This window comes from Gossypium arboreum, chromosome 6 (assembly GCF_025698485.1).
Source record: "Gossypium arboreum isolate Shixiya-1 chromosome 6, ASM2569848v2, whole genome shotgun sequence".
Lineage (NCBI taxonomy): Eukaryota > Viridiplantae > Streptophyta > Magnoliopsida > Malvales > Malvaceae > Gossypium > Gossypium arboreum.
In genome coordinates, this window is record NC_069075.1 from 142,981,048 (window position 1) to 143,005,120 (window position 24,073).

General features: G+C 32.6%; 3 protein-coding genes across 6 annotated transcripts; all 3 read left to right on the forward strand.

Annotated features, from left to right (window-relative positions):
• The first annotated feature begins 480 nt into the window (after positions 1-480).
• On the forward strand, positions 481-2,559 carry LOC108454762 (B-box zinc finger protein 21-like). Of its 3 annotated transcripts, none has more exons than XM_053029475.1 (4): positions 481-843; positions 936-1,307; positions 1,859-1,958; positions 2,221-2,559. In XM_053029475.1, exons 1-4 carry the CDS (start codon positions 652-654, stop codon positions 2,385-2,387), a joined length of 831 nt encoding a protein of 276 aa, XP_052885435.1. In that variant the 5' UTR covers positions 481-651; the 3' UTR covers positions 2,388-2,559. The 3 variants fall into 3 exon arrangements, with proteins under 3 accessions (XP_052885435.1, XP_052885436.1, XP_017608819.1); XM_053029476.1 differs by having other exon boundaries at positions 2,230-2,559; XM_017753330.2 differs by lacking the exon at positions 2,221-2,559 and having other exon boundaries at positions 484-843; positions 1,859-2,162.
• A 6,015-nt stretch (positions 2,560-8,574) lies between these two features.
• On the forward strand, positions 8,575-14,924 carry LOC108455692 (kinesin-like protein KIN-7F). Of its 2 annotated transcripts, none has more exons than XM_053029251.1 (16): positions 8,575-8,730; positions 8,870-8,929; positions 9,095-9,150; positions 9,286-9,435; positions 9,543-9,910; positions 10,051-10,140; positions 10,233-10,333; positions 10,419-10,532; positions 10,627-10,708; positions 10,805-10,872; positions 10,953-11,018; positions 11,108-11,232; positions 11,329-11,665; positions 11,773-12,990; positions 13,092-13,381; positions 14,265-14,924. In XM_053029251.1, exons 5-16 carry the CDS (start codon positions 9,736-9,738, stop codon positions 14,584-14,586), a joined length of 2,988 nt encoding a protein of 995 aa, XP_052885211.1. In that variant the 5' UTR covers positions 8,575-8,730; positions 8,870-8,929; positions 9,095-9,150; positions 9,286-9,435; positions 9,543-9,735; the 3' UTR covers positions 14,587-14,924. The 2 variants fall into 2 exon arrangements, with proteins under 2 accessions (XP_052885211.1, XP_017609714.1); XM_017754225.2 differs by having other exon boundaries at positions 9,345-9,435.
• A 4,157-nt stretch (positions 14,925-19,081) lies between these two features.
• On the forward strand, positions 19,082-22,916 carry LOC108454491 (probable LRR receptor-like serine/threonine-protein kinase At4g36180). The gene has a single exon (XM_017752968.2). It carries the CDS (start codon positions 19,438-19,440, stop codon positions 22,792-22,794), a length of 3,357 nt encoding a protein of 1,118 aa, XP_017608457.1. The 5' UTR covers positions 19,082-19,437; the 3' UTR covers positions 22,795-22,916.
• The last annotated feature ends 1,157 nt before the right edge of the window (positions 22,917-24,073 follow it).

The window sequence follows — 24,073 nt, forward strand, 5'->3', positions numbered from 1 at the left end:
TTTTCTGTTCATACCGCTTGTACTAATCAAAAGCTCTCCTTCCTCTTCTTTTTTACAGTTTAGTTTTTTCATGAAATAACTTTAAACGTCACGAATTTACGAACTAAAATCCTAACAACTTTCTTCTTTTGATCTCTGACACTAACCATCAAATCGCATTGGATCTAAGGTATGTTCTTCTACCCGTAGATGAGTATTGATCCACTATATCGATCATTGAATTGTCGCTTGGAGCTCACTAGTTAGACATTTTATTAAAAACAAATAGTTCAATGACTTATATGGAAACTTTCAAATAGTTTAATGATCATTGTGTAACCTTTTGAAGATTGATGACCAAAATGTAAACTTATTAATAGTCTAGTGACCTTAGGGATAGTTTACCCTTTAAAATTTGAGTTTCGATTCAGAGACCTTTAATGCAATTAACCCAAAAATTAAAAAATAAAACAAAACTCACCATTCAAAATGAAGGCAAACCTACCCATATTTCTGTGTCTCTCTCTATCCTAACATCGAACCCCAATTCCCAACTATGAATATCACCACCCCAACACCCCCCCCCCCCAACTATATCAAACTCAACCCATTTTTATATACTCTCTGAATATGTAACCTTATAACCCTCTCTTCTATCAGCACCCCAAAAAAATGAAGATTCAGTGCGACGTGTGTAACAAAGAGGAGGCCACTGTCTTCTGCACCGCAGACGAAGCCGCCCTTTGTGAGGCCTGTGACCATGGTGTCCACCATGCCAACAAGCTAGCTTCTAAACACCAACGTTTCACCCTTCTCCATCCTTGTTCTTCTTCTAAACAAGTCCCTCTTTGTGATATCTGTCAGGTAATTTTTAAACAATTTTATCACTGTCTTGAAATTTTCGTGTTAGAATTTAATGTTTCTATTGTTGGGTTTTTTTTTTTTTTTTTTTTTAGGAGAAACGAGCTTTCTTGTTTTGTCAACAAGACAGGGCGATCTTATGTAGGGATTGCGATGTCCCTATTCACTCAGCAAATGAACATTCACAAAGACATAACAGGTTCCTTCTTACAGGTGTTAAACTTTCATCAAGATCAGCTACTTATAATACAACATCATCATCATCCGACGGTGGTGATTCAGTCCCTGAATTCAAAGTTAACAACCCCATCTCCTCCATTTCGCCACCAAATTTCAATCCATCATCAAATGAAGTTGATGGTTCAACAAGTAGTATATCTGAGTACTTAATTGAGATGCTCCCTGGTTGGCATGTTGAAGATTTACTTGATTCATCTCCATCTCTATCTACCTTTGGTTTCTGTAAGGTTTGCATTCATTCTCCACCGTTAGATCTTTTTGATTGATTTTCTTTTATTGAGATCTGAATAATGGGTTTATTTTCTTTGGTGTAAACTACACGACAAAGTGATTAAATTATTAATCAGTTATAAAATAATCATTGAGATATTAAAAAAATTTATCTAATTCACTGGATTGTCAATAATTTGGCTAACAAATTTGAAGCGATAATTTAAAGATTTGTCCAGTGAATTAGTATTTATCGATGAATAAAAGAATATATTTTAGATTTAAGTTGATCTGATAACAACGTCGGGGTCAGAGAAGAAAGTTGTTCAGATTTTAATTTACAAATTTATAACGTTAAAAATTACTTTATAAAAAAATAAATTGTAAAAGAAAAAGGAAGGTTAATTTTCAATTGGTACAAACGGTGAAATATAAAATATTATATTGTAGTGATTTTAACAATCCAGTATGATTTAGATAAAATATTTTGAATAATTTAACAATTATTTAGTAAATAATTTAGTGACTTGAGTTAGTTTACTTTTTGTTTTTTCTTTCTTTTTGATAGAATGATGATGGGATGTTGCCATTTTTTGATCCTGCACAATCTCTTTATCATCTTCCTCAAATGGAAGGACCAATTGGGTTCAACGAAACAACCATGAAAGGTAACAAGAGATGGACAAATGATGCTTTTACAGTCCCACAAATCAATCCTCCTCCTACTGTTGTAACTAAGAGATCTAGGCCTTTTTAAAAGGAACTTCAAGTTGTTATTTTTGCTTGTAATTTTCCTTGCTTTGATGTTTTTCATTTTGTATTCTTCTCACTACTTTGTAAATATCAATGAAAAAAATTCTACTTTTTTTTTTTTTTTGTTTTGCTTAATCTTAGTTGATGATTTATCATTGTCTGAAAAAACTGTTGAAGTGCCAACAGGACAATCAAAGGAACAATCAATCAAAAGCCCTTTTGGTCGGGAGAGACGTATCTTTGTAAGAGGGTACAACAAAAGAAGAGGAAAGGTGACCATGATTGTGATCAAGATAAAGAAAGGACGGGTATACAAAAAGGGATGGTCTGGATTTTTGTCTTGAACTAAATTGAAGGGTCATGGCGGGCACAAGCATACCCCCTAAAGACTAAAAAAATGGATTAGAAGTCGCTGCATTTACTTTAAAAAATTGAGTAAATTAATCTTTATATATTATATTAAAGAGTAAATTATTCATTTTTGTTAGAAATTTCATCTATTTCTACAGTTAAGAATTGGCCTGGCTGATGAAATAATCAAATAATTACACGTGTTGTACCACGCGTGCTTTATGCTTACATATAGGGACTAACTTTTAACAAAAAAATGGATAAAATTGACCTTTTTTTTACCTAACGTATAAAAATTAATTTGTCCTTTTTTTTAGTAAAATCGGTAAAATACAATTCAACTCTTAGTATAAGTACCTTTATGGTGCTTTTACCGTGTTTTTGTTATTAATCGTAATCAAATTGAAATCTTTTAATAAATGAATTAATGAAACTTTTATAATTGACCTATGAATATATAGGTTAAAATATGATATAAGTCTTTATACTATTTACAAATTTGGAATTTGGTTAATGTGCTTTTATTTTTAGGAATTTAATCTATTTGCTTTTCATATTTAAAAATTTAGGTCCAACTATTAACACTATTAAATTTGCTTTGTTAAATTTATCTTGTAATTTAGTTTTTTTGTTGCAATTTTCCTTCTTTTTTTACCCTTCCACCTAAAAGCTTAAAAAATCAATTATATTTGATTGAAAATTTTTAAAAATTGGAAACACCCAAAATCCATGATAATAATTTTTATCTTTTCTTATTCTTTTAAAATTAATCTTCAATGTCACAAAGAAAAGGAAAATATCAAATTTCACAATATATTGATGTTGAGAGTTAAAAATTTTCAGAATCAAAACTAAATTGACATGATATATAAATATTGAGAGTTAAAGTTGTTATTATGCCAATTTTCAAAAACTATCACTGTTAGTCCGTTAATGACTAAAAAGGATAAAATTAAAAAATTAGATGACTATTTTATAATTTTTCATAATTTAGCAACTAAAAAAATAATAGTAGTTAAATGATCACTAATGTAATTTACCCTTTCGTATATATGCTTTGCTTTTGATAGCACAACGTTTTTGTTCATCCTCAAGACCGAAAAGAAGATAATTTTAGGATTTACATTAATTATAGTCCTCTTGATTTCATCGTTTTGAACGTGCTAGTAAAATGACAAAAGTTGTTGTTGTTGGTCAATATGGGACCAAAAGGTTTCATCTTTGTGCCGACCACCCACATCATAACCTACCTTAGCTAACTTAAAGCAGATCCCTGTCATATGTGCCACCATCTCTGCCCTGCACATGCCCGAGCAGGCTGCATAATTAGGTCTAACGATGGATTGGGCCAAAACTAGTTTTGGACTTATTGAGGACCATTACACTTCTAATTTTTGTGGATTACATCTTTTATTGAAGGACTAAAATATGAATGGGTTAAATCATTATTTAGGTTTGAATTTGACAATAATTCTTAATTGGGGTTTGAATTTCCTTTTTCAAATTATCCATTGAATATGATAATTGTTCCTACATTAGAGCTTGAACTCTTTTTTTGTCCAAGTTAATATTTAAACTTGGTCATTGTTCTTATATTGGGACCTAAACTTAGCAATTGTTCTCAAATTGAGGTCTGAACTTGGCTATTATTTCTTCATTGAGCCTAAACTTTAGGGTTTTAAAGGAATATCATGGACTAACTTGGAAAAAATTAAGGCTCCAATATGATAACAATTGCTAATTTCAAGGCCTAACTTATACCAAAAAAATAGTTCAAGCCCTAATATTGGAGCAATTACTAAGTTTAGAGTCTAACTTCAGAGCAAAAATAAGTTTCGACCTCAATATAAGAATAATTGCCAAGTTTAAGTCCAAAAAATAATTTAACCCATTACAAATTTAAGAGGAAATTATTTTCTTTTGTTTTAATTTAATTTTAGATCTCTTTCATCCATTCATAGTTTCTTATTATCTAATAGATTATATGAAAATCACAATGTGACACCCATTCAATCAGTAAAGTAATAATATAAATATACTATTTTATTATTATTTGATATCTGTATTGGACATATATATTAAAAAATAGCATTCAATGATATGAAAAACTTGACTGTTAATGCATTATTTGAGATTTGAACTTAGTAATTGTTCCTACATTAAGATTTAAACTATTGTTTTACTTAAATTAGTCCCTGAACTTAGCAGTTGTTCCCACGTTCCTACATTGAGGCCTAATGCAGGAATAATTGTCTAATTAATGCCCTATTGTAAGAACAATTGTCAAATTTAAAGACTGACTTAAACAAAAAAAAATTCAAACCCTAATACGGAAACAATTATGAATTTGGGGTCCAAACATTTTTGAAAAGTTTGAACTTGTGATTCAAGTTCTATCAACACAAATTCCAACATTTAAGTGCAAATAATAGGAATTTTCTTGTATATATTCAAGATCAAGGTAAGGCAATCAAACATTGCATACAAATAGAAGAAACCTTTTATCACATATATGACATTGATTATTATGCAATTTGTGGAAGATAGTAGACATATAAAGAATTACAATAATATATATGTATATATGAAGGAGAAATATGATGCAGAAACCTGAAAATTAAGCAGCATGGGGAACTGGAGATGCATATGCACCACCTGATCTAGGTGTAGGGTTCCAAACACCATAATCCTCTACAAAATAATTAGGTTTTTCATACTCCTCTATACCTGCTTTCCCCTGCAACTCCTTGTTTTTGATCTCATTGAAGGAAATAGATGTTGCTGATGAAGATGGTGACAATGGTGATGATTCATCAGTTGCTATTATGGTGATCATCGATGTCATTATAATAACCATCATTGTCACAATAAAGATATGCATCACTGACCTCTCACTTAACCAAGACATGCTTATCTTATGTCTTGCTTTGGCCCTTGTGAATTGCAACCTTTGATTTCATCTAATAAGACTTCAATATCCATTTTAAAATGTATGTCATATTTTTCATTTAAATGGTAATGTGTATCTACATGTACAGGGTTAATTCACTTTTTAGGGTCAAATTTTGGCAATTTTTCCCATATTAGGGTCTGAGTTCTTTTTGTCTAAAGGCCCTTAACTTGATAATTGTTCCTACATTGGGGATTAAACTTTTTTTTATTCAAGTTAGACCTTGAACTTGACAATTGTTCCTACATTGGGGCTTGAAATTTTTTGGTCCAAGTTAGTCCTTGAAAGACCTAGAGTTTAGACTCCAATTTGGGAACAATTGCCAAGTTTAGCCCCCAATATTGGAACAAATGCCAAGTTCAGAGTGGATAAAGAAAAGTTCACGTCTAATGTGGGAACAATTGCCTAGTTCAAGCCTTAATGTAGGAACAATTATCAAGTTTAGGGTCTAACTTAGATCATAAAAAAAGTTCAAGCCCAAATGTAGAAAAATTTGTCAAGTTTAGGTCCTAAATATTAATTTAACATGTATGTATATAATTTATGAAAGTTAGGAGTTTGTATCGTGTCAACCTCAGAAAAAACAATAGCAATGCTCGAGTTATATTGATTTTCCTTCTTATCATGCCCAATAGATGATTGTAGTCATCGTTTTTGCATGTGCTAAATATTGCAAGCTAATATTTTGTTAGGTAAAAACACTTGAGTAAATTGATCTCTTAAAAAATTTGAGCAATTTAATCTCCATCAATTTTAAAAGTGAAAATTTGAAGACAATTAATCATAACATTAATGTTTTCTCTCAATTGTATATAATTATGATTGGTATAATAATAAATTTATCCCTTGGTGTTTATATATTCTACGTGAACGTTGAGCTCATGTATAAATGTTGCCTGCTAAATTTGTTAAATCAAGATCAAATTGATTGAATGAGTAAACTTTTAGGGCTAAATTTGTTATTATACCATTAAAAATGTGTACAATTGACAACAAACATCTATGTTGTAATTAGTTCTTAGTTTCTAACTTTCGAAATTGATAAGGATTAAATTGCTTTGATTTTTTTTAGAGGAACCAATTTATTGAATATTGAATTTGAGAGGAGCTAAAGAATTTTCTTTTACCATTTTGTTATAATTCTTATATTCCATTGTTTAATTATAATTTTAAAATTAAAATAAATTTAGTTATAAAATTTTTTTATGACATGTCATTAACTTATCATTTTTAGTTATTAATTAGGGTTTTTGTACCAAAAAATCAACCCTTTAAGATTGTGGAGGTAACCTTGGAAAGTTGACAAGATTATTAGAGTTGTTCAATAGTAAGGATGTCTTGAAGAGTATAACTTCTAGATCCAAATTCAAACATTGTTAAGGAGTCCCCTTCTTCACATTTTTTTTTTTGAAACACACAAATGCTTACCCTTTCAGTTGAACAAACAATGCCGTGCAAGTAGCTCTCTAGTTATCAAAATGTTTGGTGAGTGTAACTTCCATGTAATCTCCACCATGTCCACCATTTTTGTATCTTCTCTCTCTCCCATTATTCACTAACGTGTTTACATAATTTCTCTCGTTCCCATTACTTATTACTTTCAGTATGTTCACTCCTACTTATGTTGCAACCCCAGCCCCTTTCATTGAAACTTAAACATTCTTAAATTTTCTCTATAACTTTCTCTTTACAATAACTATAACCATTATAACTTTCATCGTTCTTAATCATCCAACGTTGTACTTGATTTTCAAGGTCTACTCTAATCTTTATCTTTGTCATCTCTTTATGATGCTTTATTTCATTGGTTTATAACATCTCCTAATCAACCCTTAACCTTTGACAAACAATATTCATTGGAAGAGAATATTACTATGTCTAAATTCACTCAAATCTTAATATTCCATTGCCAATACTCAAAGTCAAGTTTCTTTCTCCCAAGCATGTGTAGGTTGTCTTTAAATTTGTTTTGATTTATATCTTTCTATGTTTGAACTTATGTGAATATATTTCAATTATCGATTCAATTACAGATTGCAATCATCACAACCCTTAAAAAGCTCTATCAAATTTAGTTTATATACTCTTTTTACATTTGAAATTTAGTTATACTTTTTTTTCAAGGAATTTAGTTCCTCTAACTTTTGAATTTAAAAATGTAAGCGCAATTGTTAATTGTTAAATTCAAGATCATAAGAACGCCATTTTTTTTGTTACATGGTTACTAAATTTTAATTTCAAAATGTTACAACAACAAATTGAATAGAATAATTTTAATAGTGTTAACAGTTGGACCTAAACTTTAAAATTTAAAAAGTAAATGGATTAAATTCTTGAAAATAAAAGCAGAAATTTCAAATACAAAGAGTACAGGGACTTAAAACATATTTTAACAAAAAAATAAAAGGTAAAAACACCTCTTTGGTCCTTCTCAATTTCGATATCGAGCAAATTGGTCACTCTAAAAAAACTTGAAGCAATTTAATTGCTATCAATTTCAAGAGTGAGCAAATAAGTGCAATTAACCACCACGTCAATGTTTTCCATCAATAGTATATAATTTTAATTGGTATAATAACAAATTTACCCTCACTTGGGGGCTAAATTTGGTAAATCAAAACAAAACTGATTACAAGTTAAATTTGTTAAATCAAGACCAATTGACAAAATGCATAAAGTTTGAGAGCTAAATTTATTATGATGCCAATGAAAAATATGTATAGTTGACAAAAAAAACATTAACGGTTGTGATTAATTATCCTTAGTTACTCATTTTTGAAATTAACAGAGATTAAATTGCTCTAACTTTTTTAGAGAGACCAATTTACGTAATATCAAAATTAATAAAGAGTATTGAGGTTTCTTTCAATAACATTTGAACTGGGTCGACTGGATAGACCAAGAATCGGCTAGAGATGGTATTGAACTAGTTGAATCATGAACTAGTACACACCAATTGAATCAAATTAAAAAACAGTTAAATCAGATTTTTTTTTTTTTAAAAATATTTTAATATTTTTTATCGAATTAGTGATTTAACCAATTTGATCAATATTCCGGTTCTAAAAATATTGGTTTCTTTTACCTAAATAAAACTACGGATTAGATCAACAATGAGATAAAAATGGGATGATGGTGACAGTGTTCAAAACAAAGACTATGCGGGTCAAAAAGGTAATTTCGTCAATGTTCCTATTTTAGTTAAGAGTTTAGCGGTTATATTTGAAAGGTCGGTACCGTTCCAAGTCAGAAAGAGAGGCCGAAACGAAGAAACCAACGGCCATTGCAAATTTGCCTTGGCATTTGCCATTGCCGCCTTCTTCTTCTTCTTCAACTCTCTTTCTCTTCTTCGTCGTAACGCACTGTTAGAGTCACATAGAGATAAAGTTTAGTTAATTTTGTTTCTTTTTTTCTCTTTTGATTCATCCATTTTTAGCGGTTTCTCGCTACGTTTGTTTTCTTGGATCATTTTTACTCACTACAAATGTTTTCCTCTTTTTAATTGAAGTCTCATTCTCTTTTCAGTTTTTTTTCATTTTTCTGAATTGAAAGCTCGAAGCGCTTCGTTTGAATTGAAGCTCGAAGGTGAGAGGATCTGTTTGATTATGTTTGAATTTTTGAAATGGTTTCTCGTTTAGCATTAATGTAGATGTATAGTTCTTACATTTTGATTTGGAAATTGGAAGCATCAATGGAGAACATGTAAGTAATTGAAAATTTGACTTGAGATTTCATGCTTCTGAAATGCAGCCCCGCGAAAGAGAAGGCTTCGAAGCAGAGGAAACGACGCGATTTCTGGTTCTAAGGTGATTTCTCTTTGCTTTTGTATGCTTGAATAGAAGCTAGAAGGTGTGAAGATTGTTTGAATCGCATTAATTTTGTTTAGAATTTTTGAAATTGTTTCTCATTCGAATTAACGTAAATGTATAATTCTTACGTAGATCAATGGAACATACAAGTATTTGAAATTTGACTCGAGGTTTCATGTTTTGAAGTACAGCAAAGGCTTAGAAGCAGAGGAAACAACGCGAATTCTGGTTCTAAGGTGATTTCTCCTCGCTTTTTGGTGCTTGAATTGAAGAAGCTCCAAGGTAAGAGGATTGTTTAAATCGCATTAATTTCATTTTTGATGTTCGAATTTTGAAATTGTTTCTCATTTAACAGTAATTCTTACGTTTTCTTTTTTTTAATTTGGTAGGTTGAATGGAACATACAAGTATTTGTAATTCGTCTCGAGATTCCATTTTTTAAACTACAGCAAAAAAGGCTTCGAGGATACAGTGCGTTTGAAGGATCTTTTTAGGCAGGTTTAGATGGCATTGAAAATTTGATTATATTTTTGTGAAAAAGAACAAAAAAGAAGGGTTAGGATAAGGGAGAAACTGGGAACAATGAGTGAAGATTCAGAATTTCAAGAGCCAGGAGAGAAAATTTTCGTTTCTGTTAGAGTAAGGCCATTGAACGATAAAGAGAGAAAATCTGATTGGGAATGCATTAACAATGACACCATTATTTTCAAGAATAGCTTGCCTGAACGCTCTATGTTCCCTGCCGCTTACACATTTGGTACGCATTTCCCCTGTTTTTTTTTTTTCCATTGGGTTAACATAGTAAACATAATTTGCTTGTCTTTTCATTGTGAAACAATATTTGGAATTGAGATTGTCTTCTAATCATGGTAATCTTCTCAATTTTATTGTGAATAGACAGAGTATATGACTGTGACTGCCCTACGAAACAAGTATATGATGAAGGAGCTAAACACATTGCACTTTCAGTACTAAATGGCATCAATTGTAAGTAATCTTTGTTTCTATTTCATGGTATGTATAACTATTTAATAAAATGGATGTTATTAGTGATGGGTTTTTTCTTTTTTTACCTTCAGCAAGCATATTTGCATATGGGCAAACAAGTAGTGGAAAGACATATACAATGAGGGGAATCACTGAATATGCAGTAGCAGATATATATGATTACATTGAAAAGGTAAAATGATAAATTTTGGGATCAATTTTTTTCTTACTATAATGTAGAATGGAAAATGACATTTTTGTTCTGATCAATATCTTAGCATAAGGAAAGAGAATTTGTGGTGAAATTCTCTGCCATGGAGATTTATAATGAAGCTGTGAGAGATCTCCTTAGCTTGGATAGTACCCCACTCAGACTCCTAGATGATCCAGAGGTCAAATTTCTTTTTCCATTCTTTAACCTTTACGGTCGCCTTTCTGCATGAGCATTACCTTACCAATACTGATACCGCCGTTTTCGATTCACAGAGGGGAACCGTTGTGGAGAGACTAACCGAGGAGACCCTAAGAGACAAGGACCATCTTGAGGAGCTCCTTTCTATATGTGAAGGTGAAGTGTTTCTAAAACACCGTTGATCTTGTCTCATATTCTTTTGTTTCACTGGATGACATTTTTATATGCATTTTGGCATATATACTTGCACAGCTCAAAGGCAGATAGGAGAGACCGCTTTGAACGAAACTAGCTCGAGATCTCATCAGATTTTACGGCTAGTAGGCATCCTGTACTTGAGTATAAGCCTTCTTTATCAATGTTGTGCTAGTCTTACAGCTACATTTAATGATATTTGCAGACGATTGAAAGCTCAGCTCGTGAATATGCAGGAGCCGAAAATTCAAGCGTTCTTTCAGCTTCCGTGGTATAATACAGTTACCTTCTTAAAACACTAAGGCAGTTGTGCTGTAAGTTGAATAAGTAATGAAATTTAACTTGGGTTTTCCTATACAGAACTTTGTTGATTTAGCTGGAAGTGAGCGTGCCTCTCAGACCTTATCTGCTGGTACAAGATTGAAAGAAGGCTGCCACATAAATCGGAGTTTATTAACTCTCGGAACTGTGATTCGCAAACTAAGGTTAGCTTTCTTTTTTTCTTCAATTTTGGCATCTTTAACACATATGCACAGCATAATATTGTTTATGACCATTTTACAAGGCACTATATTTTGCAGCAAGGGAAGAAATAGCCATGTACCTTACAGAGACTCTAAGCTAACACGCATACTCCAGAATGCCTTAGGAGGCAATGCCAGAACAGCCATCATTTGCACTATGAGTCCCGACCGCAGTCATGTCGAGCAATCGAGAAACACTCTCTCGTTCGCGAGTTGTGCTAAAGAGGTAACAACTAATGCACAGGTCAATTTAGTTATGTCAGATAGGGCATTAGTAAAGCAATTGCAAAGGGAATTGGCTAAACTGGAGAATGAAATGAAGAGCTTGGGCTCAGCTCCAGTCAAACGTGATACTGCTAGCTTGCTAAGAGAAAAAGAGCTACTCGTTGAGCAGGTGATTGCAGGAACTTGTATGTTCAACGCGGGAAAATAAGAACATGTCATAACATACACGATTTACTCATGTTAAACTGTGCTTTTTCTCTGTTTGAGAATCTACAGATGGCCAAAGAGATTGAAGAATTGACTCGACAACGTGATCTAGCTCAATCTCGAGTTGAGAATTTGCTTCTGTCGGTTAGAGAAGTTCAAATGCTAAAGAGTGGAGAATATTCATCGAATTCGTCAGAAGTGACCAATGTTCCATGTACGGTTGATTACAGCAATCATAAGGATATTGTTACACCTAGTGTGCCTATAACCAACAACAACCACCAATATGATGGGCATCCAGAGAACTCTGAAGAGGAATGTCATCTCGATGGCATCACTACGAAGTTCGTTGAGCCTGATCCAAGCAAGGGTTGGGACAAGGTTGCTCAAAAAAAATATGAAAAGTTCGAAGATAACTGCAAGGAAGTTCGATGCATTGAATTCGAAGATTCGAGTATTGAGATGAATGAAAAAGAAAAAGTTGCCTCTTTGAATCCTGAGAAAAATGAAGGGAAACCAACCGTTGAAACCAATGAGTTATGGATCGATCTTGTGGAAGATGGAAAACCGGCCACGAAGGAGGCTGTTATCAAGGAAATCGAAGCTGATAATTTATCAGCTGATCCTGAGGAAGAGCAAGGAAAAGTATCCCTAACCGAGACAGAACTGAGTATCGAAAAGCTGGAAGGTGATGAATTGTCCAGTAATCCAAAGGAAAATGTAGAAGATTTACGATCAAGTCATGTTAATAAAGATGAAACTTGTGAGGCATTGAAACAAAAAGTACAGGAACTACAAAAGACCATTAAGTTCCTTGTTAGGTATCACATTATGGGGGATTCACCTTCTTTATTAGATGCAGCTAGCTCCGCTAGTAGCATGAGTAGGAGCAGAAGCTGTAAGGCGATCGTCACGACAATGCCATCTTCACCTAGGTTCGAGAAATCACAACAGAATGAAACCGTACCCACTTTCACAGAAGCTGAAATGGACTTCATCGAAAGAGCTAAAACCCTTTCTCAAAAGCTTTCTAACTCGAAAGACGATAACAGAAATGCAAAGATGTCTAGATGTAACTCTCAAGCTTCTATTACTAGTGGTTCCACTGAAGAACAAAGTGTAAAAGATGTTGATGTGGAAGAAACCTGTAGTGAAGTCAATTTTCCTCCTCGACCATGGAAATCATTTGCTAGTGGTTCCAAGAGAAGAACTTCCTTCTCCATAGATTTTTCTGAAGGTGGTAGTGACACAAAAACACGTCAGGAAAAGCAAATTGATAAGAATTTGGTGATAAATATTTCCTTCCTTTTCTCCATTTTTTTCTACTTCAAAATCAATACATCCTGCAATGCTTTGTTGTTTAGCTACTAACATATGTTTGATGGTAGGTACCTGAAACCAAGACTGAGAATTCACAGGAAACTAACCATTCTACGAAACTGCACTCGAGTTGGCCTGAAGAATTCGAGAATCTGCAGAGAACGATAATCGAGCTTTGGGATAAATGCAACGTACCATTAATCCACAGAACCTATTTCATCTTGCTTTTCAAAGGTGATCCTTCTGATTCTGTGTATATGGAGGTAGAGCTTAGAAGATTGTCTTTTTTGAAGAACTCAATGTCTTCATTGGGAAGAAATGGTTGGAAAGATAGTCCAATTGACACAGCTGCTTCAAGGTAAAATTTCAAGATTCTCTTGGATACAAGTAGTGTATAATGCACATTTATCTCTACTTAAACCAAAAACTCCAACTCAAATTCTATTTTGTTTAGTTGAATCATAAATTATGACTTAAGGTTCCCTTAATTGAACATAGCCCTGCACATTTAGCCATATTTGTCATACACTTGTTCGAACTTATGTTACGCACATTTAGCTTAAACTCGTCTTTATTAACTCAAATTCAAATTCGACCAACTTGATTTAATTGAATTCAATAATTTGAATCAACCAACTTAAATTCAAATTGATCTAAACCTAAATTTGATCCAAACTTAACCAAAAAGTGTTAGCTGTAATTATAATGTATATTGCACTCCAAAAAAGTGTCGAACCTTGAAGACAACATTGTTGAAAGAGATAGCTAAACTCTAAAACTTAGACCATAAAATGGACATGAAATATATAAAAATAATATCCAAGCTCAAAATAATTTGAACAAATAATTTAAATAACTAATAACATCAAATTCTAACGGAAAACAACTTTAACTTAGAACAAATCATACCGAATTTAAATGTCTAGATTATGCATTAGGGGTGAAGGGAGGGGTGCTGCAGGGTCCGGGGCACCCTAAATGAGAAATTGCTTCTTTAAACCCTTAAATTTATAAAATATTAAGTTATGATAAAATTATAGTTTTCTCTCCTAAAAATGCTAGAATTTCAATTTAGTCCTTTTGAAAATCATAAAGATATAAGTCAATATAGGTTAAAATTATATTTTAGCTCTCTTAAAAATATATAACTAATCTCAATTCCTAGAAAAATTCTGACTTGAAATATGGAAACAACCTTTTAGACCTGATTGAATATAAAGTAATTGGTTTAATGGTGACAGTGCAAAGGATTTGATGCGTGAGAGAAGAATGTTATACAAGCAAATACAGAAGAAGTTCTCGAAAAAACAGAGAGAGGAACTATACAAGAAGTGGGGAATTGGGTTGAACACAAAGCAGAGGAGCTCACAGTTAGCCCGCCGTTTATGGACAAACACACAAGACATGGGACATGTGAAGGAAAGTGCAGCTCTGGTAGCCAAGTTATTGGGTCTTGTGGAACCAAGTCAAGCACCCAAGGAAGTAGTTGGACTCAGTATCTTGCCCCGATCCGTAACCCGAAGATCCAGCAGCTGGAAAAATGTCATTCCTCCTCTGTTATAGAAGAAGGTAGAGCGCAACACACCATATTACGGATAAAACTTTAGCTCCAGTCACCAGCAGCCTTAACGAGACCTTGTTCATGCGCGGATTGTGACATATACACTATATAGATTGATATATATATATATATACTTTGCAAGGTGGTGGTGAAATGAAATCATCTCAATTTCTAAATTGGGAGCTGCACATTGACCAGACTTTTTAGTAATAGATTCAATTTGTTGTATTTTATTTTTTACTATAAATTCTTATTGTTGTATTTGATGTGTGAATTGCCAAAGAATGTAATCATGGAATGGAGTTTTTATTTGATTAATCACAACATTTTCATGGCTTAACTCTGTTGAGGTAATTTTAAAATCCTAGGATAGTTGAGTTTACTTAATAAATTAGTGTTGATGTTGGATTGAAATAGAAGTACGTGACATTTGATCATATACCAAAAACATATCAATCATATCTTATTGGCAGGGTTTGAACCTGATGATATAAATCAGTGTGGGGAAGAGATGTTATAGTCTATGCCAATGTCACGCTTCCATTTTATGAATTCAATTGTTGTAAAAAATTTATTATAATTTAATTCATTAAGATATACGATTTTTACTAATAAGGTTTAATATTACATAATCTCATAAATTCTTTTTTTTTTTTTCATAATCAATATTAAATGATCCTTTATGTAAAGACCGGTGCTTCAATCAAAATTTTTTTGAAAATTTCTACAAGTAATTGCTAAGATTTATTTAAAATCGTAGTTAAATTTCTTTTGGTACTTAAATTATCTTCTTTTTTATATTGTAATGAATAAAAATAATAATTTTGGATAGTGAGTTAAACATTATATAAATTAGAAGTCGGTGAATATTATTATATGATCATATTGATTCTCCATAATCTGTATCATTTCGGATCATCTATTAATTTTGATCCGAATTCAAAATTTTATTTTGATTAATCTAAATTTATTTCCAACTCCATATGATTTATTAACTTAAACTTGTCAAACTTAAACATAAATAAAAATTAATTAAAAATTATTGTACTAAAAACTACGCGAATCCGAGTGTTAAACACAAATGATAATAATCTTACTAAAGCAACGAATGATTTAAATCCGAGTAGTTGATGAATAAGCAACGCTAATACTTGACAAAGAACCGAAGAGAGAATCATTAAAATTAATTGTGATGCATCTCTGGGATAATCCCATGGCAGGTATTGTGATGGTGTGCCGTGATTCAAATGGTGTCATAGTTGATGCCTGAGATTTTATTCGAAAATTTCTCAATTCAGGTCCTTTTCTTTCCTGTTCTTTTTTTAGTAGCAGTGAAAATAAACTAATTGATAGGATAGCCATTTATACTAGCAGGAGCGAAGCTAGAACAAACTTTTAGGGGCCGAATGAAATTTTAATTTTTTATAATCTATATATTTTTTTAAAGGATTAAATCAAATTTTTATAATTGGGGCCAAAGTAAAATTTTAACTTTACTAATTTAAATTTTTAAAAAAATTTAAGAACTTAAATAAAAATCTTTCATTTTAGGGGGGCCAGACTCTTGCCAGCCCTCCTTTATCTGCCTCTGTATATTAGGAGATGAAACTATTCACCTATTTTTATCTCGGATTTTTAATCAATTTACTGATTGACTAGTTAAAATGACTTCTGATAATAAAACATGTTTGTAAGTTTTTTATATTCTACTTACTTAATGGGTCTCACACTTTTATATTTTAATAAAATAGATAATGCTTTTATCTAGCTTAATTTAATGTAATCGAACTGTTTTGTTTCTCTTCACTAAAAAAAATACTCGAATATCTTAAAATTCCAAAATAATCTAAACTCAAAATTATTTGAAGAATAAAATATTACTCAAATATATAAAAGAAAAAGGTGATTTTAGAAAAAAAAAAAAACAAATTCTAAAATGGGCCCTCAGGCCGAGCCAGGTTTTGAAGAAAGGTGGGCACCTTTAAAGCAAAGAAGTGGGTCATCTCCCAACGGAAAGCCCTCGGAAAAAGCATATGGGTAGTCACAGATTTTTTCATCCCATAATTCGGTTTGGTTCAATTTTTATTTTTAAATATGATAATTTAATTTTTACATTATTTTATAAATTTTCAAAATCTTGTATTTTAATTTTTGAAAAATAAATATATAAAAATTTAAGGTATTTTTATTATTTTAAAATGTTTAATTTTATAAAAAATTTAAAATTAATTATAAATTAAAAAGATAGAGTTGGGCTCAATTCAAGTTATCACAATTTTTTTTCACAACGCAGGCCAATAATGCACTCTGCCATTACTGAATATATGTACTTGTTTTTGAGAAATAATATATATAAATATATTTAATTTGTGTCTTTGTGTTTGCTATCTACTGTCTATCCAATTTTTTTATTTTTTTTATTTTTTTTTTACAAATATAGATTAAATTTTAGAAACGTATACTTAACTTGAATCTAACATGTTATAAGTTTGGGAATTAACTCGTTTTCTGAAGTTAGCTAATTATTAGTTAAAGAGTAGATTGTAAAAATAATCACTTTTGTTTGTCTCGGATTATATTTTAATTATTTATGTTTGAAATGTTACATTTTAGCCACTTACGTTATGGTTTTGTTATGAAGTAGTTACTCTACTGTTAAGCTCCGTTACCTCCCTAATGGCGCTCTTACGTGGCAGTTCAAATGGGTTTTTATTGCCAACTTGAATATCTTACGTGACAACCCAAATTAAGTTGACATTTAAAACTCATTTGGTCTGTCACGTAGGACTGCCGTTAAGAACGATAACGTAAGTGATTAAAACGTAACACTTTAAATAAAAATGACTATTTTTATAGTTTAATGATTCTTTTTGATAAATTAACAAAGAATGATATTAAATGTAAGTGTATTAAAAGGAAGCATCTTATCTTAAAACATGCATTAATAATATACTTCATGATAATGATTGGCTGCGTGTTTTCTGCATTGCAAACTTTGATTTTTGCAGATTTTAAGACCCAAGGACCTGAATACAAGGACCAAAAAGCAAATTAATTTTAAAACAAATCAATTTTGCTGTGTGGATGGATGAGGAGTTTGATTTTTAATTAGTTTGGAATTTCAATGAAAATAATAATAATATTGAAAGAGTTTATTTTATGAATGAAGTATTACTTAGATTCGACTTTATATTTAATCGAGATCATTATATCTTTTAAATATTGAAAATCACCGATTAAAAAAAATATTTGAAAGGATAAATCCAGTATGTTTCAATGTTCGTGTTGTAGTTTTTGTTTCATACTTATATTCAATTTGATATTTTAGTTTTATGTACTATAATCCGGTTATGATAATTTGGTAGTTACCTAACTATTGGTAATTTTTTTCGATTATTTAACTATAAAAGATTATAAAATAGTCACTCAACTATTTGATTTTGTTTTTATTTCACCAATTGTTAAATGATTGATGACATGATAACTTTTAAAATTGACATAATAGCAACTTTAATCATCAATATTTATACATTGTGTAATTTGGTCTTTTTGCGTTTTATTTTTCTTTGTAACCCTTTTGCCTAAAAAGCTAAAAACAAATTTATCACTAAATTTTATCGAAAATATACTAAAAATGAAAACACCCCAAAATTCAAGATAATAATTCTTATTTTTCTCATTCTTTTAACATTTTTTTAAATTAACCCTTAATATCACAAAAAATTGTAAAAATACCAAATTATAAATCGTGTAAATATTGAGAGTTAAATTTTTTAGAAATAAAACTAAATCGACACAATGTATAAATGTTGAGGTCAAAGTTGTTATTATACCAACTTTAAAAGTTGCCAAGTTAATTTTCTATTAATAATTTAACTATCAGTGATAAAAAATAAATAGTTAAATAATTAAGTGACCATATTGTAATATTTTATAATTAAGTGATTGAAAAGAAAATTTACAAATAATTAGTTCACTACCTACCATTATAATTTACTCTTTTATTATTCATTTATTACTAATATTGTACCTTAATCCAAATCTTCAAATGCAGTACAATATGGACTAAAATCAAATTTTGACTTTTTTTGTCTAATTATTAATTTATGTTTATAGCAATTAAAAGTGTTTTAAATGCTAAGAGAAGCCCTTTTCATTTTGCCTCCCAGTTGCTTCCTCTTTTTAGGAATATAAAAATTAGAAATTAATCCTTTTAAAGAAAAGCAAGTTTTATTACCATTTAAGTCTTGAATTATATTTATTTTATTTTAGTATAATATGGTTAAATTAAATTGAAGTGATGAATTGAATTAGTTAAATCGAGAATAAATCGAAATATTAGTTTAAAAGTGAAAGGTTAGATTGTTTGATTCATGAATTGTTTGAATCGGTTGAATCAAAAGTTGAATTAATTTTTTATTTTTTTAAAATTTTTATACTTTTTATTTAATTAAATTCAACGAATCAATCAAATAAATCAATTAAAAACAATGATTTGATTTGTTTAACTGTTGGTCCGATTTTGAGTGCTTTAATTTTTACGGTAAATAATTAATAATAAAAAATAAAATTGAATAATTGAAAATTATTTTGATTTCATAATTAGATAATAATTAAATGGATGTCAGCAGTGGGTTTTAAAAAGTGTGGAAAAATGGAAAAGAAAAAAAAAAAGAGAAAGAAGTCACCTTTGTTGTGCAACGTATGGCGTCGTTTCCATCAAGTTTCAATCTTTACAGTCACTGAGTGGTAGCACACGCTCCCTCTGTACTTCCACCATTCCCACCTCTCTAAAGCTCTCCACTTCCCCATAATACCATACCCAAACTCTGTTTCTTTTTTTTTTTTTCTCTATGGAAATAACGGCTAATGCAATATTCTTCTTCTTCCTTACCCTCTTCACCTTCAACCTCGTCATCCCATTTTGTTTCGCTCAGCATCACAGCACCGTCACATTATCAGAGATCCAAGCCCTGACGTCATTCAAACGGAGCGTTTTCAGTGACCCATTCGCCGTTCTCGATGGTTGGGATGAGTCCACGCCGGCGGCTCCATGTGACTGGCGAGGTGTTGTTTGTTACAACCGCCGTGTCTTCGAGCTACGCTTACCTCGACTTCAACTCGGTGGTCGACTCACTGATCGGTTATGCGAGTTACGTGAGCTAAGGAAACTCAGTCTTCATTCTAACAACTTTAACGGCTCTATCCCCGACGCGCTCTCTCAGTGCACTCTTTTACGCGCCGTTTACTTCCAGTACAACTCGTTCACCGGTAAACTCCCCACTTCTGTTTTTAACCTCACGAATTTACAAATCCTTAATGTGGCTCATAATTATCTCTCCGGTAAGATCGCCGCCGTTATTCAACCGTCTCTCCGCTACATCGATTTATCTTCAAACGATTTCTCCGGTGAAATGCCGTCGAATTTCTCGGCTGATTCTCAACTACGACTCATCAACTTCTCATACAACCGCTTTTCCGGTGAAGTTCCGGCGAGTATTGGTAAATTCCAATATTTACAATACCTCTGGATCGACTCGAATCAGTTGTACGGAACTTTACCGTCGGCTATAGCGAACTGTTCTTCGTTGATACATTTAAGCGTTGAAGACAATATGCTTAAAGGGCTACTTCCGGGAAGCATTGTCGCCGTTCCGAATCTTCAAGTGCTTGCTCTATCGCGTAACGGACTTTCCGGTCCGGTACCGGAAACCGTTTTCTGTAAATCGTCGGGGAATAAAACGGCGTCTTTGAAGATCGTGGAGCTTGGATTCAATGAGTTCACTGGAGTCATTAAGCCACGAAATAATGGAAGTTGCTTTGCGGTGCCGGCTATGGAGGTTTTGGACCTTCACGAGAATCACATCCATGGCGGTTTTCCATCTTGGTTGACCAGTTTGACCACGTTAAAAATATTAGATATTTCTGGAAACTTCTTCACCGGTTCATTACCGGTCGAAATTGGCAACCTTTTAAACATACAAGAGCTTAGAGTAGCCAACAACTCGCTAAGCGGTTCAGTTCCCAGTCAACTCCTACAATGCCGTTCGTTACAGGTCATTGATTTTGAAGGAAACCGGTTCTCCGGCAACTTACCGGTCTTTTTAACCGAAATAAAGACGTTAAAAAGCCTATCTTTGGCCGGAAATTCGTTCTCAGGTTCAATTCCTGTCGGGTTTGGTAACATTTCAGGACTCGGAACGTTGAACTTGAGTGGAAATAACTTGACCGGAACCGTACCGGAAGATATACTCCGGTTGGGTAATTTATCCATCTTAAACCTTAGTCACAACAAATTTTCTGGCCAAATTCCGAATGGGGTTTCCGCTTTATCAAGCTTGGTGGTTTTAAACTTAAGTGCTTGTGGATTTTCCGGGAAAATTCCTGGAAATTTTGGGTCTTTAATGAAATTAACATCTCTTGATTTAAGTAAGCAGCAACTTTCCGGTGAATTACCTATTGAACTTTTCGGGTTACCAAATTTGCAGATCGTTGCTTTAAACGAAAACAAATTATCCGGTGATATCCCTGAAGGTTTTAGCAGCTTGGTTGGTTTGCAATACTTGAATGTCAGCTGTAACGTGTTCACAGGTCAAATTCCAGAAACTTTTGGATTTCTTCATTCATTAATGGTGCTTTCACTGTCGTATAATCGAATTTCCGGTATGATCCCGTCGGAGCTCGGTAATTGTTCTCAGCTTCAAGTGATTCAGCTTCGTTCGAATCGATTGATCGGCAATGTAACGACGGATTTCTCTCGGTTGTCTCGTTTAAAAGAGCTTGATTTGGGTTCTAACAAGTTAAATGGTGAAATCCCAGAAGAAATATCCAATTGTTCTTTGATGATTACTTTACTTTTAGATGGAAATCGCCTTACAGGTAACATACCAGATTCATTTTCAAACATGTCTAATTTGAAGTACTTGAATTTATCTAGAAATAATCTTGAAGGTGAGATTCCAAGTGGATTAGGTTCTTTATTCAATGATAGTTCTATATTTTCAATGAATGAAAATTTATGTGGTAAGCCATTGAAAAATGACTGTAAAAATGAGAGAAAAAAGAAACAGAGGAAGCTGATTTTGTTGATTGCTATGGTCGTTGGTGGTATTGGGCTATTTGTCGTGTTTTGTTGCGGTTACATTTACAGTTTTCTAAGGTGGTGGAAGAGGTGGATGACCGGAGAGAAGAAGCGGAGTACTGGTAGTGCTAGTTCGGGAGCAGATCGAAGTCGTGGAAGTGGTGAAAATGGTGGTCCGAAACTAGTTATGTTCAATAACAAGATAACGTTAGCGGAAACGTTAGAAGCGACGAGGCAATTCGATGAGGAAAATGTGTTGAGTAGGGGACGGTACGGACTTGTTTTCAAGGCTACGTTTCAAGACGGGATGGTGTTATCGATCCGTCGTCTTGTTGATGGAACGATCGATGAAGCTAATTTTAAAAAAGAAGCAGAATTGTTAGGTAAGGTAAAGCATCGGAACATAACGGTTCTCCGAGGATACTATGCCGGACCGCCTGATTTACGACTCCTTGTTTATGACTACATGCCTAATGGAAACTTAGCTACACTCCTCCAAGAAGCATCTCACCAAGATGGACATATGTTGAATTGGCCAATGCTTCATCTTATTGCCCTCGGCATTGCTCGTGGCCTATCGTTTTTGCACTCATTGTCGATACTTCACGGTGACATTAAGCCGCAAAACGTCCTCTTTGATGCCGATTTCGAAGCTCATTTATCTGAGTTCGGACTTGAGAAACTCATAACCGCAACCCCGACGGAAGCTTCAACATCATCAACCGCGGTTGGTTCTTTAGGCTACGTAGCACCGGAAGCTGCTCTAACGGGTCGACCATCTAAAGAAGCCGATGTTTATAGTTTTGGGATCGTATTGCTCGAAATACTCACTGGAAGAAAACCAGTGATGTTTAGCCAAGATGAAGAAGATATTGTGAAATGGGTGAAAAAACAATTGGAAAAAGGACAAATCTCGGAGTTGCTGGAGCCAGGGTTGCTGGAGTTAGACCCTGAATCAAGTGAGTGGGAGGAGTTCTTGTTAGGGGTTAAAGTGGGACTTCTTTGTACTGCACCTGAACCACTTGATAGACCAGCAATGGCTGATATTGTTTTTATGTTGGAAGGGTGTAGGGTTGGAGCAGAGGTTCCATCTTCAGCTGATCCAACCTCTCTACACTCACCGGCTTGAAATTTTTATTTTTAGCTTTTTTGCAATAGAATGACTTGCCTATAAGAAAAGTCATTCTTCATCATTGTGTTGTATTAAATTGGAGAATTTCTGGTTAGATTATTTCAGTGTCCTTTTTTCAATTTTCGTGAACAATAAGTGAATCAACAACACGACTAGCGTAATTCATATTAAGACAATAAACACTCGAATTATTAAATATAATTTAAAATTACAAATTTTAATAGACTTATTTGAAAATAATGTGCTTATTTTATCGATTGAATACACATTTTTAATATACGTTGTCAATTAAGTAAAGGTGACGAAACGGCGCCGTTTGAGGATCCAGCAGGTAACCTCCCGCCAAAAGTATAAAACGTCTAACCTGAAAAGGCCACGTGGCAAGGCAAAGACAGGAAAAAAAAGGGATGGGAGAGGAGAGGAGAAAGTAGCCGTTAAATGAGTTTTTGGGAAAAGGCGAAGTTGGCGTCAGGACAGAATAAGTTGCTTGAAATTGTCGGAATTTTGACGTTTTTCAGACAAAAATATTTCGTTCAAAATAGATTTAGATTTCTTAATGCCACGTCGGATTCTCATTGTTCTGTTTGACTGGCACGTGGGCAACTTATGATGACGTATTCCGTTCCCACCGGAACAGTGTAAATTGAACTGTAATGGATGGGAAGTGGGAACAGTTGTGTAGTAGACTTACAGGTTGTGAGTTCAGAGTTATGGTACCCATCTAACCCCACCATTCAAACCCCTCATCACTTCTAACACTTTTCCTTCTTCTAACCTTAGCTTACTAGTCAAATCATTTGAATTTTAGATTTTAATCATCTCAATTTCACATTATTTGAGTTTAAATTTCTATACATTAAATTAAAAAGTTTTATGCTTCTTACTAGGTGTTATTTAGACAAATATCTAGTTTCGACTTTTGAGCGTTGGATTCTTTACTCATTTTATGTTAATTGCTTGAGCTGAAAAAAAAAAAAAACTCTTAAAAACTTTGAGAAAAGAGGAAAGTCCCTTAAAAGATTTTTGAGGTTTATCCCATTATGTGTATAACTTACTAAGCCTTCGATATATTTTTCTTATTTTGGCTAGTTTGCTCAGTAATTTGAACTATTTATATTTATTTGTATTTTGATTAGTTTCTTTTCGATATATCATTTTCGAGTTTATGTTTAAAATTGATGGTTTAAATTGCGGTAAAAGTATTATAGAAGTTTCTATATTAAGAGTTAAATTATATGTTGTCTTCTTTTACTTAAAAATGAGAAAATTAGTTATT